We start from the raw sequence: 16,690 nt of genomic DNA, 5'->3' as shown, positions 1-16,690 counted from the left end.
TAATATTAATAACAATAATAATTGCACCCAATCCAGAAGGAACTTAATCCTCCAACAGCAAAAGAATGGATTTAATTTCCATGGTGCTGACCACCTTAAATCATGTCTTTGGAGAAAGGGACAGACATGGAGAGGTCTTCTAACTGCTAAACATTCTTGGCAGGATATTCTCTCTGAGAATAAATATCTTACTTTAATACTACAGAGGAACAAAGGTCATCCAATTAAGCCACACTACAAAAAATTCCAGGAGAAAAATATTATTCCCAGAAAACTGTGATTCAATTTATTCATCTAACAAATATGGACTGGCACACAATCAGTGTCATAAATTAACTGTGGCCTCCAACCTCTACCAACAGAAATGACCCAGGATACAGCTGTTCTCCCTCTCCCTCTGATAAGATCCTAAAACTTCATAGTTTGCATAAGAGACAAAGCTGTGCTCAGGGCTTGGTGAATCAAACATTCATCAGACCACCGAGTGCATCGTGCTGGGTGGTTAGACAGGGGCTCATCATAAAGGTGAGGGGCATACTTTCGGGTGCCATAAAGAACTGTGAGTCAAACCCACAATGATCACATAATCTACTTTAAATCCCAATCCCCAGCAAGGCAGAAGGATCTTAGGGGAGGTTAACAGGAGGACTAAATACCCTCTCAGACTATTTGTATTCCTTCCCTCTATGGCACATGACTTCTTCTCTTCTCTTCCCTAAGGTTTCCACTGACCCTCATTTTTAGAAAGGGAGGGGGAGGTGGCTTGCATGGTAATTCCCCTGGGTTCCTCAACCTTTTAGAGATGTCCTAAAAGGGATGACTCTGCCTATGATAAATCCTACCACAGACACATGGATAAAAGAAAAACTAAGTCCAGGACAACCCTCTCTGATGAAGTAGATCACCCAAATGCAGACAATCATAGAACAATCACATATTCTTTATTATTAAGCTTTTTATTTTGAGGTAATTGTAGACTCACATGCAGTTGTAAAAAATAACAGACATCCTGTATACCCTCTACCCATTTCCTCCCAACACTGACATTTTGAAAAATTGTTGTACAATATCACAAATAGGGCACTGACACTGATACAGTCAAGACAGAGAATGTGTCCATCACCACATCCTTTTATAGCCACACCACTTCCCTCCTACCCCTGCATCCTCTCATTAGCCTCTGGAAACCACTAATTTACTCTCCATTTCTGTAATTTTGTCATTTCAAGAATCTTATAAAAATGGAATCACACAGTATGTAACCTTTTGTGACTGGCTTTTTTTACTTGGCGTAATTCTCTGGAGATTCATCCAGGTTATATATATCAATAGTTCATTCCTTTTTATTGCTGAGTAGTAGTATATGGTATGAATGTAGCACAGCTTGCTTAACCATTCACTCATTAAAGGACGCTGGGGTTGTTTCCAGTTTTTTGCTATTATGAACAAAGCTACTATAAACATTTGTGTACTGCTTTCTGTGTAAACATAAGTCTTCACTTCTCTGGGATAAATGCCCAGGAGTGCAATTGCTGGGTCATATGGTAGTTGCATGTTTAGATTTTTAAGAAATACCGAATTGTTTTCTGGGGGGTCTGTATCATTTTACATTCCTATCAGCAATGTATTAGTGATCTAATTTCTCTGCATCCTTGCCGGCATTTGGTGTTATCACTATTTTAAAAATTTTAGCCATTCTGGTAGGTATGTAGTAATATCTCGCTGTGGTTTTAATTTGCATTGCCTTAACGGCTAATGATGCTGAAATCCTTTCCTGTGCTTAAATATTTGCCATTTGTATATCCTCTTCAGTGGAATGTCTCTTCATGTCTTTTGCTCATTTTTTATTGGGATTGTTTGGGTTTTTTTGCTGTTGAATTTTGATAGTTTTTCATATACTCTAGCCATGCATTCTTTAAAAGAACACTTTTAAGTAATGCTCTACGGGGTTTCTTGTCTTGAAAAACATTACCACAAATACAGAAATCCCTAGTGATTACCCGAGGGAAAGACAATGAATGACCAACGTGGGGAAGGAGGCTTAATTTTTAGAGATGTTCATTTGTGTTGAGAGTCAGAGCTGCAGAAAAACCAACAACCCAGAGTCACTAAATTAGTTTGTTTACCTCAGTTAATGGGCTGTCTTTTTTTTCCTCCAAACACACAGTGTTCATAAGTTATGATCTACTACATCACTGGCATGTGATTAATATTTACATTTAAAGGACAATATTTAAACAATTTAAAAACAGGAGCCAAATGGACATATATACACTACCAAATATAAGTAGCTAGTGGGAAGCAGCCACATAGCACAGGGAGATCAGCTGGGTGCTTTGTGACCACCTAGAGGGGTGGGAGGGAGGGAGACGCAAGAAGGAGGAGATATGGGGATGAATGTATATGTACAGCTGGTTCACTTTGTTATACAGCAGAAACTAACACACCATTGTAAAGCAATTATACTCCAATAAAGATGTTAAAAAAAAAAAGGATGCCCTTGCAGGTGAACTTCCTGTACATTTTGGGGGCAACTTCCTGTGGATCTACAATCATTTCAAAATAAAAAGATTTTTAAAAAAAGAATACCTTTGCTTTCCATCTAAGTTGTAACTCTGCATGTCCTCTTTTTTTTTTTTTTTTTTTTTTTTTTTTGGCGGTACGCGGGCCTCTCATTGCTGTGGCCTCTCCCGTTGCGGAGCACAGGCTCCGGACGTGCAGGCTCAGCGGCCATGGCTCACGGGCCCAGCCGCTCCGCGGCATGCGGGATCCTCCCGGACCGGGGCACGAACCCGTGTCCTCTGCATCGGCAGGCGGACTCTCAACCACTGCGCCACCAGGGAAGCCCCCTCTGCATATCCTTTTTATAACTCTTTGTTAATGATAATATTTTATTTTCAGTATACTTTATAGTTTAAAAACCCTTTCCCCTTAAAGATGTCTTTTGTATTGATTATATCAGTTTGGTTTAGAAAGCAACATTATTCTTAGCTAAGCCACATCGCTTTGATTCTCAATTATTAATATTTGCTTGCATTTTAGGCTCTTCTAAAATATTTCATATTTTCCAGAGTTGTCCATTTTGAAGGAACACAAAATAGTTTATACATGTTAAGCACTTAGAACAGGGTCTGGTACAGAGTAAGCGCCTAATAAATATTCATTATTGGGCTTCCCTGGCGGCACAGTGGTTGAGAGTCCGCCTGCCGATGCAGGGGACACGGGTTCGTGCCCCGGTCTGGGAAGATCCCACATGCCGCGGAGCGGCTGGGCCCGTGAGCCATGGCCGCTGAGCCTGAGCCTCCGGAGCCTGTGCTCCACAACGGGAGAGGCCACAACAGGGAGAGGCCCGCGTACCACAAAAAAAAAAAAAAAAAAAAAAAAATTCATTATTATTACTATTACTACGATTTTCATAGCAAAATCTACTCACAGGGATTCTCATTCGTTTTCTTTCTTCTCCGATATACCTGACTTACTTTAACCTTGGTAATATGTCATACTTCCTTCAGGCACGAATCAAAGAATCCAGAATCCTGGTGCTTGAAGGAACTTGAGTGATCATCTAGCCGTCCCTTCATTTTTTTTTTTTTTTTTTAAAATAAATTTATTTACTTATTTATTTTTGGCTGTGTTGGGTCTTCGTTTCTGTGTGAGGGCTTTCTCTAGTTGTGGCAAGCGGGGGCCACTCCTCATCGCGGTGCGCGGGCCTCTCACTGTTGCGACCTCTCTTGTGGAGCACAGGCTCCAGACGCACAGGCTCAGTAGTTGTGGCTCGCGGGCTTAGTTGCTCTGCGGCATGTGGGATCCTCCCAGACCAGGGCTCGAACCCGTGTCCCCTGCATTGGCAGGCAGATTCTCAACCACTGCGTCACCAGGGAAGCCCCGTCCCTTCATTTTATATATGAGGAAACTGAGGCCCGGAGAGCAAGAGTCACCTGCCTTTGCAGGGTCGCACAACAAGGCAGTCAGTCAGCGGGACTGGATTGGTAATTTAAATAAAACTTTATTCCTTCTTAGAAATTGAGCTTTTTAAAAATTGTCCAAGTTAGACCAAGTCAGTGCGGCACATCTACAGTTCTTAAATAATATCTGAGGAAAAAACAGGTTAAGAAAAGAAAAATCTGTGCAATTTCCAGATGCTCCAAATTGCTGGCCAAGGATAACAGCAACTTTTAAGTTTCTCTCTTTCTCTCCCTTCCTCCTCCCATCCCTCCCTCTCTTTCTTTCTCCCTCTCTCTCTCTTTCTCTTTCTGACATTGCAAATATCCTTTAATAAATCATGAAGGATTCTTTTTTTTTTTTTTCAAGCTACTGAGTTGCTAGACCAAACCTAGGTAGGATTTTTCAGGAGCCACGAGATATGATGATAATGACAGAATCAACAAGACCCCTTGAAAGAATGGTCTGTCTGTTTGGGCAGGGGAAACGTGTTTCTAAAGTAGAGCTTCCATGGGACTTCCCTAGTGGTCCAGTGGTAAAGAATTCACCTTCCAATGGAGGGGACGTGGGTTTGATCCCTGGTTGGGGAACTAAGATCCCACATGCCGCAGGGCAACTAAGCCTGCATGCCACAATTACTGAGCCCGCGTGCCTCAACTAGAGACCCCACATGCTGCAAACTACAGAGCCCACATGTTCTGGAGGCCGCATGCCACAACTAGAGAAAGAAAACCTGCATGCCACAACTAGAGAGAAGCCGGCGTGCTGCAACGAAGAGTCTGTGCACTGCAAAGATCCCGCATGTCACAATGAAGACCCAACGCAGCCAAAAAAAGAAAAATAAATTTAAAAAATAATAATAAAGTAGAGCTTCCACTGCACTGCTAAGAATTAAAAGAATGCCTTCTTTCTCTTCCTTCTTTTTTTTAAAGTCTAATTTACTGAGGTATAATTTACAGTAAAATTCACCCTATCTAGGTGTATAAGTCTAAGTGTTCTAACAAATGTGTACAGTCTGATAACCACCACCAAATTCAAGATATAGAATTTGCAACATCTCCCAAAATTCCCTCACAGCTTTATAGTCAACCCTTCCTCTACCCTTGGGCAACCACTGATGTATTTTCCATCCTTGTTGCTTTCCCTTTTCCAGAATGTCATATACGTGGAGTGACACAATAGGTAGCCCTTTGAGTCTGGCTTCTTTCACTTAGCATAAGGAACTTACGGTGCATCTATGTCACTGCATGAATCACTAGTTTGTTCCCTATTATTGCTGAGTATTATTCTATGTTTGGATGTACCACAATTTGTTTATTCATTCACCAGTTGAAAGACAATGGAGTTGTTTCCAGTTTGGGGCTATTATGAATAAAGCCACGTGGAGTGCGGTTGGCAAATCATTTTGTAGGACAGTACCAAACTGCTTTCCAAAGTGGCTGGACCATTTCATATTCCCACCAGCAATGTATGAGAGTTCAGTTGCTCTGTATTCTTTGTCAGCACTTGATATTATCAGTTTTTTCTTTAATTTTAGTGAAGGTCTACCTTTTAGCAGAAAAAAAAATGTAGCAGGAAACATTTTTTATCACACTGAACTGCTGCTGAAAGTTGAAGCAAACTTGACTCCTCTCTTCCTCTAAAAATCCACAAGCAATCCATCAGGAAATTCTAACTCTACGTTTAAAATACATTCAGAATGTGACCACTTCTCCCCATCTTCACGACTGTCTCCCTGACCTGAGCTTCTATAACTCACCTGGTTACTGTAACACTGCCTAACAGCTGATAATACCCTCACCCCTATCCTCAGCGTGACACGCTGGCCTCCCTGCTGTTCCATGAACACGCCACGCACATCCCACCAGCATCTTCTGCTCTGTTCCCCCACATACCTTCCTGTCTAGCAACTCTCTTCCTTCAAGCCTTTGCTTCAATCCCATCTTCTCTATGAGGCCTACCTGATGAACACTGCAACCTGCCCTTTGCCTCCCCTAAGCTTGATCTACTTTTTCTTTTCTCCCTATTAATAACTACCCTCTAACACACTCTGTATTTATTTTTTTATTATATTCATTACTTATGGACATTACTTTCCCAACCCTGCCCCACCCCAGCTAGAGTATAAGTTCCATGAGTGTCAAAATCTTTTGTTTTATACAAATCGATGTATTCCAACTACATAGACAACTGCCTGGAACACGGTAGGGATAAAAATAAATAGTTGCTCCATGAACAAATTAAAAACACTGGCTTTGGCACCAAATGGAAAATATGTATGAGGCCAGATTTATAAAAAGTAGAGCCAGGGGTAGAAAATGAAATTTCTAACATGCTTATTGAAACCACAAGACTTACTTTCTCCAATCACAAATCTATTTGGGCAGCATTTGCCTTCAGAATAATACAAAAAAAATTTTTAATACACATATATATAATATAAAATATAAAAAAGCTCTCCTGTTAGAGAAAATTGATGAAACCAACCAGGTTCATATATACAAAAATATCCTGGGACACCAACTATCTAGGTTTTTTTCTTTCTATAAACTTCTCCATCTGTGTAAGACTGCCCCAGCCTGACTGCCAATTTTATTTTCTTAATCTAAGTTCTATTCTCATTACCCTTCCATTTCTATTTATTATCCTCAGGGAAAGAGAGAGCAGTTAATGCCAGGGCATTCTCACATCTTCCAAAGAAATGGCATAGGTGTTAATCTTGTATTTATGTTTGATGTGGGTAATGATGGCTGTGACTGGAGCTGTAGGTTTATTAATATGCAGGGCTCTCACCTCATTAGTGGCGATGTATGTTTTGAAGTTAAGCTGCAATGTTTGCTGTAATGTCAGATCTGGCCTAACAGACTTTCTCACTGTTCATTTTCTTTGTTTTTACTCAGTCAGTACATGCTATGCTCACAGGGCTCACAAGAATGCTTTTTAATACAGACAATTTTTCCACAGTAGTTAATCTTGGTGGAAGTTTCAAACAGTTTTAATAATTATTTCCTCATGTGATACCACATGTTTATCCTGAAGAAAAGATTTTCATAATTTTTCACCTGGTAATACAAAATATAATAAACTTTCTCCCTGGCTTGATTTGGGAGTGAGGTATGCTTATTAATAGGATAAAGTGCTTAATTCTAATAATAGTTATTATATAATTAAAACATACCTGCATTACTAATATTTGAAAGTTTATAAAGCACTTTCACATATATCATCTCAACCAGATCTTAAAAAGAACAAAATAAACAAAAGTAAAACCTGGTTGAATATAACATTTGATGATCCATTATGAATGGCAACTGATACACTTCAATTCCTAAAAAAATTTACAGTTTACATAATACACAAATAAACTAACTTGTACCAGACTAACAAGCTTCATGGGATGGATGGGTGGTCTGTTGCTGCTTGTTGCTCAGACTTTACTCTGCTCTACAGTCCTCAAGGGGTTTGCACTATAGGAAAGACTCGATTTTCAACAGCTTGTCTGGAAGTCATTAACTATATTTTATAAATTCCACTATATATATATATATATATATATATATATATATATATACACACACACACACACACACCCCTATATACACATATATATACATATATACACATATATAACTATATATACACACATATATGTACATATATATACACATACATACACACACACACACACACACATATATATATATTTACAGCTACAAATCCAGGACCACTGTACTTCAAGGAAGCCATTTAAATGTGAGAAACAGTTTATCCTCTTTTCTCATTAGATAACTGAATATATATCCATTTCTTAATATTTTAAAATTTGTGTTCATAAGTACAAGACCCTGGTCTTTAGGGGCGGCATTTGGTAGGGAAGAAAATGACAGTCAGAGGAGAACACAGGTACTTAGACCGAGACAAAGGAGAAGGAGGCTTAGATCAATCATTAGTGCTTCTCTTTCACCATCTTTTCACTCTGTCTTCTCACAGCGCTTGTACCGGGCTCCCCCTCTTGCAGAAGGACCACTATCTTTGATTTGACAACGTGACACATATTCAGCTAGAACTCCCATCATCATTCAAGAAAGCAAAAATTAGGATATGTGCTTTTAAGAAGGTATAGCAATAAGCTTACATATCAAAAGTCTATAAACAAGTATATTACCTATTTAATTGCCTTAGCTGAACTTAGAAGCTCTGATCTTTAATTGAACTGATCTAAAAAGCTACAATTTTTTAATCAAGGACAAAATTAAATAGCTTTTTGGTAAATAAAAAGGCATCTTTAATCTTATTTTTATGAAATCCAAGTTATTAAATACAGAGAAAACCTCTAAAATATTAAGTTAACTACTCAATCTAGAGTAAATTTCTCATGACAAAGCCTTACAAAATTCTTCAGGGACACCCGGCTTCTTCTACTCTTCAGTAAAAACACGTACTTTTAAATCTGGAAGGTAAAAGTTTCCACAAATAACAAGGAAACTCAAAAGCTAAACCTAAGGGCTTCCCTGGTGGCGCAGTGGTTGAGAGTCCGCCTGCTGATGCAGGGGACACGGGTTCGTGCCCCGGTCCAGGAAGATCCCACATGCCGCAGAGCGGCTGGGCCCGTGAGCCATGGCCGCTGAGCCTGCGCGTCCGGAGCCTGTGCTCTGCAACGGGAGAGGCCACAGCAGTGGGAGGCCCGCGTACCGCAAAAAAAAAAAAAAAAAAAGCTAAACCTATATGTTTAATGAGGTATACTACCACAGCATACTATTTCTATAGCTGAGTACCCATAATTACTGGGGAATAACTGTTCATCTGCACTGTAATTCATTAGTCTTTCCATCTAGACAGATGCAGATGCACATTCACTTACTGGTATTTATTTAAAACTGAACATATACACACTATTATATACAAAATAAATAACCAACAAGGACCTACTGTATAGCATAGGGAACTATACTCAATATTTTGTAATAACCTATAAGGGAAAAGAATCTGTATATATGTATAAATGAATCACTTTGTTGTACCTAACACAACATTGTATACCTGAAACTAATACAACATTGTAAATCAATACTTTAATTAAATAAATAAATTTTTAAAACAGAAATCCCTTGAGAGGGTCAGCTGGCCCACTATCACTATCCCCACTCAGCCTCTCACAGATATCTTCATTCCATAACCAGTGGCATTTTATAGTGGTTACTCTCTGTGGGAACTGGACTGGCCAGTACAGACTAAAAAGAGAAGTACAGGCTTAGGATTCCTTTTTGAAACCTCTATGTCCAAAATCAGTCAAACCACTAAGGCCCTCATACGTCACTGATCAAAGAACCCTTCTTAGCCCAAACTGCAACCACAGCTGGGGAGAAGGACCTACCTACTTCTGAGAGGCTCTGGTCAACCACACTTGCCCACAGTGATTACAGGGTGGTTGTACAGGACTCTGACGAACACTTTAGACTTTATTTTTAGATCCAGACATAAATCCATTTGAAACATGTCCATCAAGATGCCATTTTGAATGAAAAATTCAATTATTCCTCCAGATGAAGAGTAAAACTAAAACCAATGATTTTAAAGAAGAAAAACAAAGATGACTGCAGAATAACTGAATAGTATTTTCCTATCTACTATAGTTCTTAGTGCTACTAAGAGTCCTCACAGAAAGTTATCGCTAGTGAGAATTTCTTATAAACCAGAATTATGCTGTGTGCCCAGAGTACAGGATGAGCCTAAGGATCTCTTTAATAATAATATTTGCAGGACACTTCCCTGGTGGTCCAGTGGTTAAGAATCCTCCTGCCAATGCAGGGGACATTGGTTCGAGCCCTGGTCCAGGAAGATCCCACATGCTGTGGAGTAACTAAGCCCGTGTGCCACAACTACTGAGCCTGCGCTCTAGAGCCCACGAGCCACAACTATTGAGCCCAGGTGCCACAACTACTGGAGCCCGTGCATGTAGAGCCCATATTCCGCAACAAGAGAAGCCACCACAGTGAGAAGCCCGTGCACCGCAACTAGAGAAAGCCCATACACAGCAATGAAGACCCAATGCAGCCAAAAATAAAAAATAAAAATAAATTAATTAAAAAAATAACATTTGCATTTCCATGGCAAAGTCCTTTTAATGAAGGCTTTGCTACGGAGCATTGATGACTTCCTTGAGTTCCTTTGTCAAATGGATAGCAGATGTCCATAAAAATCAATAAAATGACAAGAATTGACCACTGTGTTAATTCCTATTAAAATGGCTATAACCACTTTATGAGTTGGTGAGTGTGGGGAGGTGGGAGTACATTGAAGCAATATAAGTCATATTATGTTAACGACCATTCTCTCTTAATCTTGCAGGAGAAAATGCTCCATTTTTTTCTCACCCACCAGATGTATTCACATGCTTATTTATTCCCAGGAAGAATAATACACACTCAGCTCACTCTCCCTATATCTACATTGTGTACCAACTATATACTCTAGAAATAGAGTGGACTGGCTTTAAAGAAAAACTTGGTTTATGATTCCATTTAATCAGCATAAACACCTTCAAGAACTGAATTGAAAGTTTTGCTTGTCAAAATCTACATACCCTTTTCAAAAGAGGAAGGAAGATTTAAGCACAAATTTGGAATCACTAGGATATTAAAACCACCACCACAACAAAAAAAAACCCTTAGTGACAGATGTGATACTACAATTGAAGACATCAGTTGTTTTCTCTCTCTCATACCTTACAGCTTAAAAAAAAAAACCCACAAAACTTTCCTTTCATCACATCTAATGTGTATGTTGCTGCATTCTCCAAATGTGCATAAAGCTAGGCTGAGCAGAAGTGTAAAATTAAACAGTAGTTAGTAACATTAGGCCAACTTCCAAATGAATTCAGACATTTTGGGAATATTAAAAAATGCAAAGGGAGGTTCCTTTTGCAACATTCAACAGTTATCTGATTCTTCTTCTCATGTGTTCTGTTAATAGACTAGGAGACTAATTGCTGATGCACTTACCAATCCCTTATTTAAAGTTTCACTTTCAAGGTATGTAAAGCAATCTCTTAAGCAACAATGCATGAGGATATTTGAAATGTTAATAAAAGGAAGGGATGCAATTGTATAGAAAGTGAAGGTTTTGCAATTAACTAGAGTTAAGAAAAATAAGATCCTGTCATTTCCAAATACTATGAAAAACACCGTTTTACATGTTTAGTAAACAATATTCACAAAAATACAATACCAAGTTTATAATCTAAATCAGAGTAGTTAAGGAAGAAAAAAAATTTTAAGTAACATTTATAAAGCAGCCATCTTACTGACTACCAAATATATCACCTGGCTTAAATATTAGATCATTTATTCACTTTAAAAATCAAGGTATAGAGAGAGCTCCCCACCCTACCCCAAATTAAGTCAGAGCTTGTAAGCCAGTACATACCTCTATGTAAAATCTTTAAACTCCACAAATAAGTAAGGCCTTTAACGACCTAAATTGAGAAAGAGAAAACAGGACAATGATGGTTTTTATAAGGAACTTTCCACATTTAAACACATAGTCATATCAGCCGTAATTTCTTCCTTCCAAAGTCTGTTAACCAACATGCATTTATTGAACACCTCCCATTTCTGTGTCAGGCGCTATGGGGACACCAAATGTATAAGCTACAGGTTCCTTCCTTTAATGAGCTCACAATGTTCTGAAGATAAGGTACGATGAATGAAAGAAATGGATATGTGTTCACATAATATGACCTGGAAGTCCACTGACGAAGTTCTCAGTGGTGGTGTGGGCAGAAAGGAGAGGGACAGGAAAAAGGGACAAAGATTTTCACTTATTTTCTATACTTCTGTACATGAAAAGAAAATTTTTTTAAGTCATGACATTTATGACCAAGGAGAGACATTTTTTAAAAACTTAACTAATGAGGGCAATGGGTGGACTAAAGGCCGCTTCCCCTGACAGTAGTCAGGAAGGCTTTACCAAAGTGCCAGGCCCTGAGTGGCAGATTCAATTGATGTGAAGAAAAGTGAAAAAAGCATTCAAGCCAAGGTAAAAATATATGATCAGAATGTTGGGGCAGTGCATTCTTCAAAAATATCGAGGTCGTGGAAGACAAACACTGAGACACTGTTCTAGATTAACAGAGACTAAACAGACATGACAACTAAATGCAACGTATAATCCAAGACTGGATGCTGGACTGGAAAATTTTTTTCTTTTGGTCTATAAAGGGTATTACTGAACAACTGGCAAAATCTGAATAAGGACTGTTGATTAGATAATAATGATGTATCAATGCTAATTTTCTAATTTTGATCCATATACAGTGATGATGTAAGAGAATGTCCTTGTTCTTAGGAAATACACACCTGGAATAATTAGGAGTAAAGGGTCATGATATTTGCAACTAATTCTCAAATGTTTCAGGAAAAAAATCTGTACATATATATTTAATCAAATGTGGTTAATTGTTAACAATTGGGAAATCTGGGTGAAGCATCTTTGGGAATTTTTAGTATTACTCTCACCAGTTTTCTGGAAGTTTAAAATAATTTCAAACTAAAAAGTCTCCCCCCAAATATTTTAAATGATATTAGGGTAGGAAACAACAAAGTATATCAAGATGATGATCCTCACAAGCCAGTCTGACTGATGCAAGTATGTGTGGAATCATGTAGACAATATTGAAAGGGCAAGTAAAAGAAATAAAATGAGAAAATACAAACATCTGAGTTAGATTTTAGATTTTTTTAATTTAACAGACTGAGTTAAGAGTAATTAGTTGAATAAGGTACTGAAGAGAAGATGTTTCCAAGACCCTAAGTACATGGGTTATAAGTGCTACCTTCTGTGTGGGAAATTTAATCATTAAAAGCTTTAAAAATCTTTATATAGAAATAGCTGTAAAAGGAGATGCATATGTTTTTATTCATACCCACTGACCCTGTATGCACACGAGTGTGAACTTACCAATTTCAAGGTTGACTATTCATAATTAGGTATCAGATACAATGAACACACCATTATTAAAAATTTACTGTAAGAATTTTAAAGTACGCATCATTATAGAAATTTTTAGGTGAGTCAGGAATATAAGAAAAAGAAAAACTACCATTATGAGAAGTAACCGAGTAATTTACATACCTTGAGAATGATGAAAAGAGGGTTGGTGCTAAATATGCAAGGATTTTAGTTGATCAAAAAAGACCAAGGGCAATATTAAAAATAGAAATGCCAAGGGAAAAACCCGATTTCCAAATACTAAAGGTCTAGAAGAAGATAAAATCTATATCAACTAAGGCTGAGCAGAATTTAACATATTTTAATTGTTCTCACTGAGTGGAATGAACTCCTGAAAAATTTGCTAATGCATTATAATCAATTCTGTGATGTATTTTTCTATTTTAAGAGAACAGAATACATAACTATAGCAAATGATTTCTTCCAGGATTCAGAATAAGTGGCATTACAATAAAACACATGTACTCTGAACAGTAAGATAGTAAAAAAAGAAAATATGAAAATAGGAATAACTAACACAGAAGGAAGAAACAGGACAAAAATATTCCCTTAAATGCTTATAAAAATAACATCAATAATAAAAACAATTTTTCCTTTGAGTAGTAGGACAACGTCATCTTATTTAGCTGGAAGTAATCACCCTCTGAGCTCTGGAAATAGGGTTAAAGTTCTCAACTTATAGGCTTAGTTGCATATTTTAAAGCTCTCCCATTAAAGATAACTCACCACTGAAAATTTGTCCCACAGAAAATGAATAATCAGAAAACACACAGGGGAAGGCAATCCACCATATTCAGATTATCAGGCAGAGAAAAAGTAAAACAAATATTGATTTTATGATACTTGCTAAATTTATAAGTTTTGTTGGAGATTCAAAAAGAAAATATTATTCTTCCAACTTTATCAAAATAGACTACATTTTCCTTTAGAAGAAGAATAAATGCATGGGGAGCTAGAAATCTGTCCATTGAAAATCTAGGGGTATTATTGGTATTCAGTAAGCTAGATATCACAACGACTTGACAAAGCCTTGACACTAAAAGTACTTATATCTGCCGTCAGTCACTCACTCCTTGACATGTCAAGTGCACAGCCTTTCAGGGACAACTTCAATCAACATTAGCACTCAAAATACAGTACACAGTGTCACTGCTTCAAAAATGAGAGGAAAAATAAAATGTGTTAGATGGCAGGGAAAGGGAGAAAGGCATTCCTCTTTATAGGAGACCAGATTCAAGTGGAAAGTAATAAAAATCACTGAGCAAGCTGTAAGGCTGAAATCAACCAGTTTATATGGATTTCTTTTTCTGGGAAAATATTCTCTTGCCATACATGCATCAAGAGAAAATTTGAACAACATATCATAAAGGCTGACAGGGGTCTATCCTGTAATGAATGTTGGATCTGTGGACCTGTATAGCATGCCAGACTATTAGAACCCGGAAAATAAAGTTACTCTGGGGAGGAAGAGATGCCTAGATATGGTTCTAAGACATGCAAAGAATCTGAAGCAGTTGTATGTGTTACTCTAGTATTCTCTCATTCATACTTCTCTTTTTTACTTTTAAACTTCATTCTCCCATTCATTTCTTCCTCTTTTTTTTTCTCATTTTCTTAGGAAACCAGATTGAAAGAGCATGGGGCCTGGAGTCAAACTGCCCTGGGTTCTAATTATTACTGATAGCTACATGATATCTCTAGGCAAGCTGTTTAACTTTTCTACACCTCATCTTGCACTTGTATAAAGTATGTACAATCATCTATAGAGTTACTGTGAAGGGTAAATGACATAATATTTGTACATAAAACATTTATCAATGATTTTCATAAAGAAGTACTCAATATACACCTATTTCCCTCCTCTCTCCTGATTCTGTTTCCTTCTGACTTGGCAAAAGAACCCATGTGCTTCCTTGGCCTCCCTGAGGGAACTCAAGGGAATGATGTTGATGCTGTCTTCAGAACACTAGAGGAGTGATGGTCAAGGGTACTGGGAACCCAATCAGGCTGTGAGAACATTTACTTTACAAATCGTGTCCTACAAACCATCAATCTGCTAGTCTTATTTTGATTGGTAGAGCCCTTCCACTGGTGTTTGTTAGCTGCAACAAAGGATTAACCAACTTTGTAGTCTACTAAAATTTCATTAAAAAAACACACTTTGGGGCTTCCCTGGTGGTGCAGTGGTTGAGAGTCCGCCTGCCGATGCAGGGGACACGGGTTCGTGCCCCGGTCCGGGAAGATCCCACATGCCGCGGAGCGGCTGGGCCCGTGAGCCATGGCCGCTGAGCCTGCGCGTCTGGAGCCTGTGCCCCGCAACGGGAGAGGCCACAACAGTGAGAGGCCCGCGTACCACAAAAAAAAAAAACAAAAAAAAAAAACACACTTTGGAAGTATTATTAGGCCCTGGCAGAGTTTATAAAAAGTGGCAGATGAAGAGTAAAGTTATCAAAAGCATTTTTTTTTTTACTCTGGCCACAGGCAATTTTCATTACTATGACCTGATAAGCCATAAAAGCTGGTGAAATTGGACACATTTTAGAAAAAAAAAAAAAAGCCTCATATTTTAAAATGTAAGGGTTAAATACAAATAATGCTTTGGCTAGCACTTATTTCAAAAGCCTTTTGCTAAAATCACTGTCATATTTTCAATTAGGTAAGCCCTGCATTGAAGCTGGATTTTTTTTTTTTCTGACTCCATTCACTTCACAGGCTTCCCACTCCAGGAGAATTGAAAACACTGATGGCCTTGTGTGGCTGCCCTACACAAGAGGGAGGCAAGATTTATGAAATCCAGGAAGAACAAGCTTCTCTACTGAAGAAGGCAGATTCCTATTTTAGCCAAGCTTTATAGATAATTGAGTCTAGAACTCATATACTTTTTGCTTTTTCAATTGGTATCCCTCCTTTTTTTTTTGCCCTTTAATACACGTTTTTAAACTTTAGAGCTAAGAACTGCCAAAAGCCACAAAGCATTCATTCCCCCCGAGATTAAAAGAGGAAATGAAACATTTTTATTTTCATCTAAAATAGTGCTTTAAGTAGTCAAATTTCATACTCATCTACCTAAACATGTAGATTAGAAGCTACTTAGCAGCAATAGCATCAGGAAGGAAAGTTCTCATCACCCTGGGCAGTTCTCACTAATAATTAGAAAGAAAAAAGGAAAGCTGTGAATTACAATGAACTAAGACTAAATAAGTGTCCATGTTGGATTAAAGGATCTGTGTTGTCAGTTTGATGTATAATGAATGTGAAAATCAGCCATTTAATTAAATGGTACATGGTATAATCACTTTGTTCTGCACTAAACTGCTTAAGTTATCAGAGCGCCTTTAGTTTAGCAACTGTTTACTATTACACCACCCACGACTTCTCTTAGACACTGTTTAGCCTATGTTATTCCAAATTTGAAATCTGGAGTTTATACAGTAATGTTAATTTAGTTGATACAGTTGATCAGTTTAAATTAGTGAATATAGAAAAGAGGAAATCACAAAGGTATAAATTCCAGATATACGTGGTGAAAAAATTAAAAACCAAGTACATAAAAAGTCTGCAAAAATCTTTAAGACTAAAGTACTATTTTGTTATAGATGGTTTTATTTTATTAATTTAGGCTTTTAAAGTATTTTCTAATCATATGCCTATAACTACAAAATGTCCCTAAAACAGCTTTCTTTCCAAAGAACATGGAAGTTTTACTGGTTAACAAGAGTAGTAAGGTCCCTGCAAATAC

General features: G+C 37.8%; 1 protein-coding gene across 3 annotated transcripts in view; it reads right to left on the bottom strand.

Moving 5' to 3' along the window:
• MAP2K5 (mitogen-activated protein kinase kinase 5) overlaps positions 1-16,690 on the bottom strand; it is a 260,205-nt gene that overhangs the window by 131,880 nt on the left and 111,635 nt on the right. For all 3 annotated transcript variants that reach the window (XM_079699882.1, XM_079699883.1, XM_079699884.1), the window contains exon 13: positions 11,368-11,416. In XM_079699882.1, coding sequence (XP_079556008.1) covers positions 11,368-11,416 — 49 coding nt within the window. The remainder of the gene's footprint in view (positions 1-11,367; positions 11,417-16,690) is intronic.

The sequence above is a fragment of the Hyperoodon ampullatus genome (assembly GCF_949752795.1).
Source record: "Hyperoodon ampullatus genome assembly, chromosome: 3".
NCBI classification, from domain to species: domain Eukaryota; kingdom Metazoa; phylum Chordata; class Mammalia; order Artiodactyla; family Ziphiidae; genus Hyperoodon; species Hyperoodon ampullatus.
This window is presented reverse-complemented; position numbering and strand designations above follow the sequence as displayed.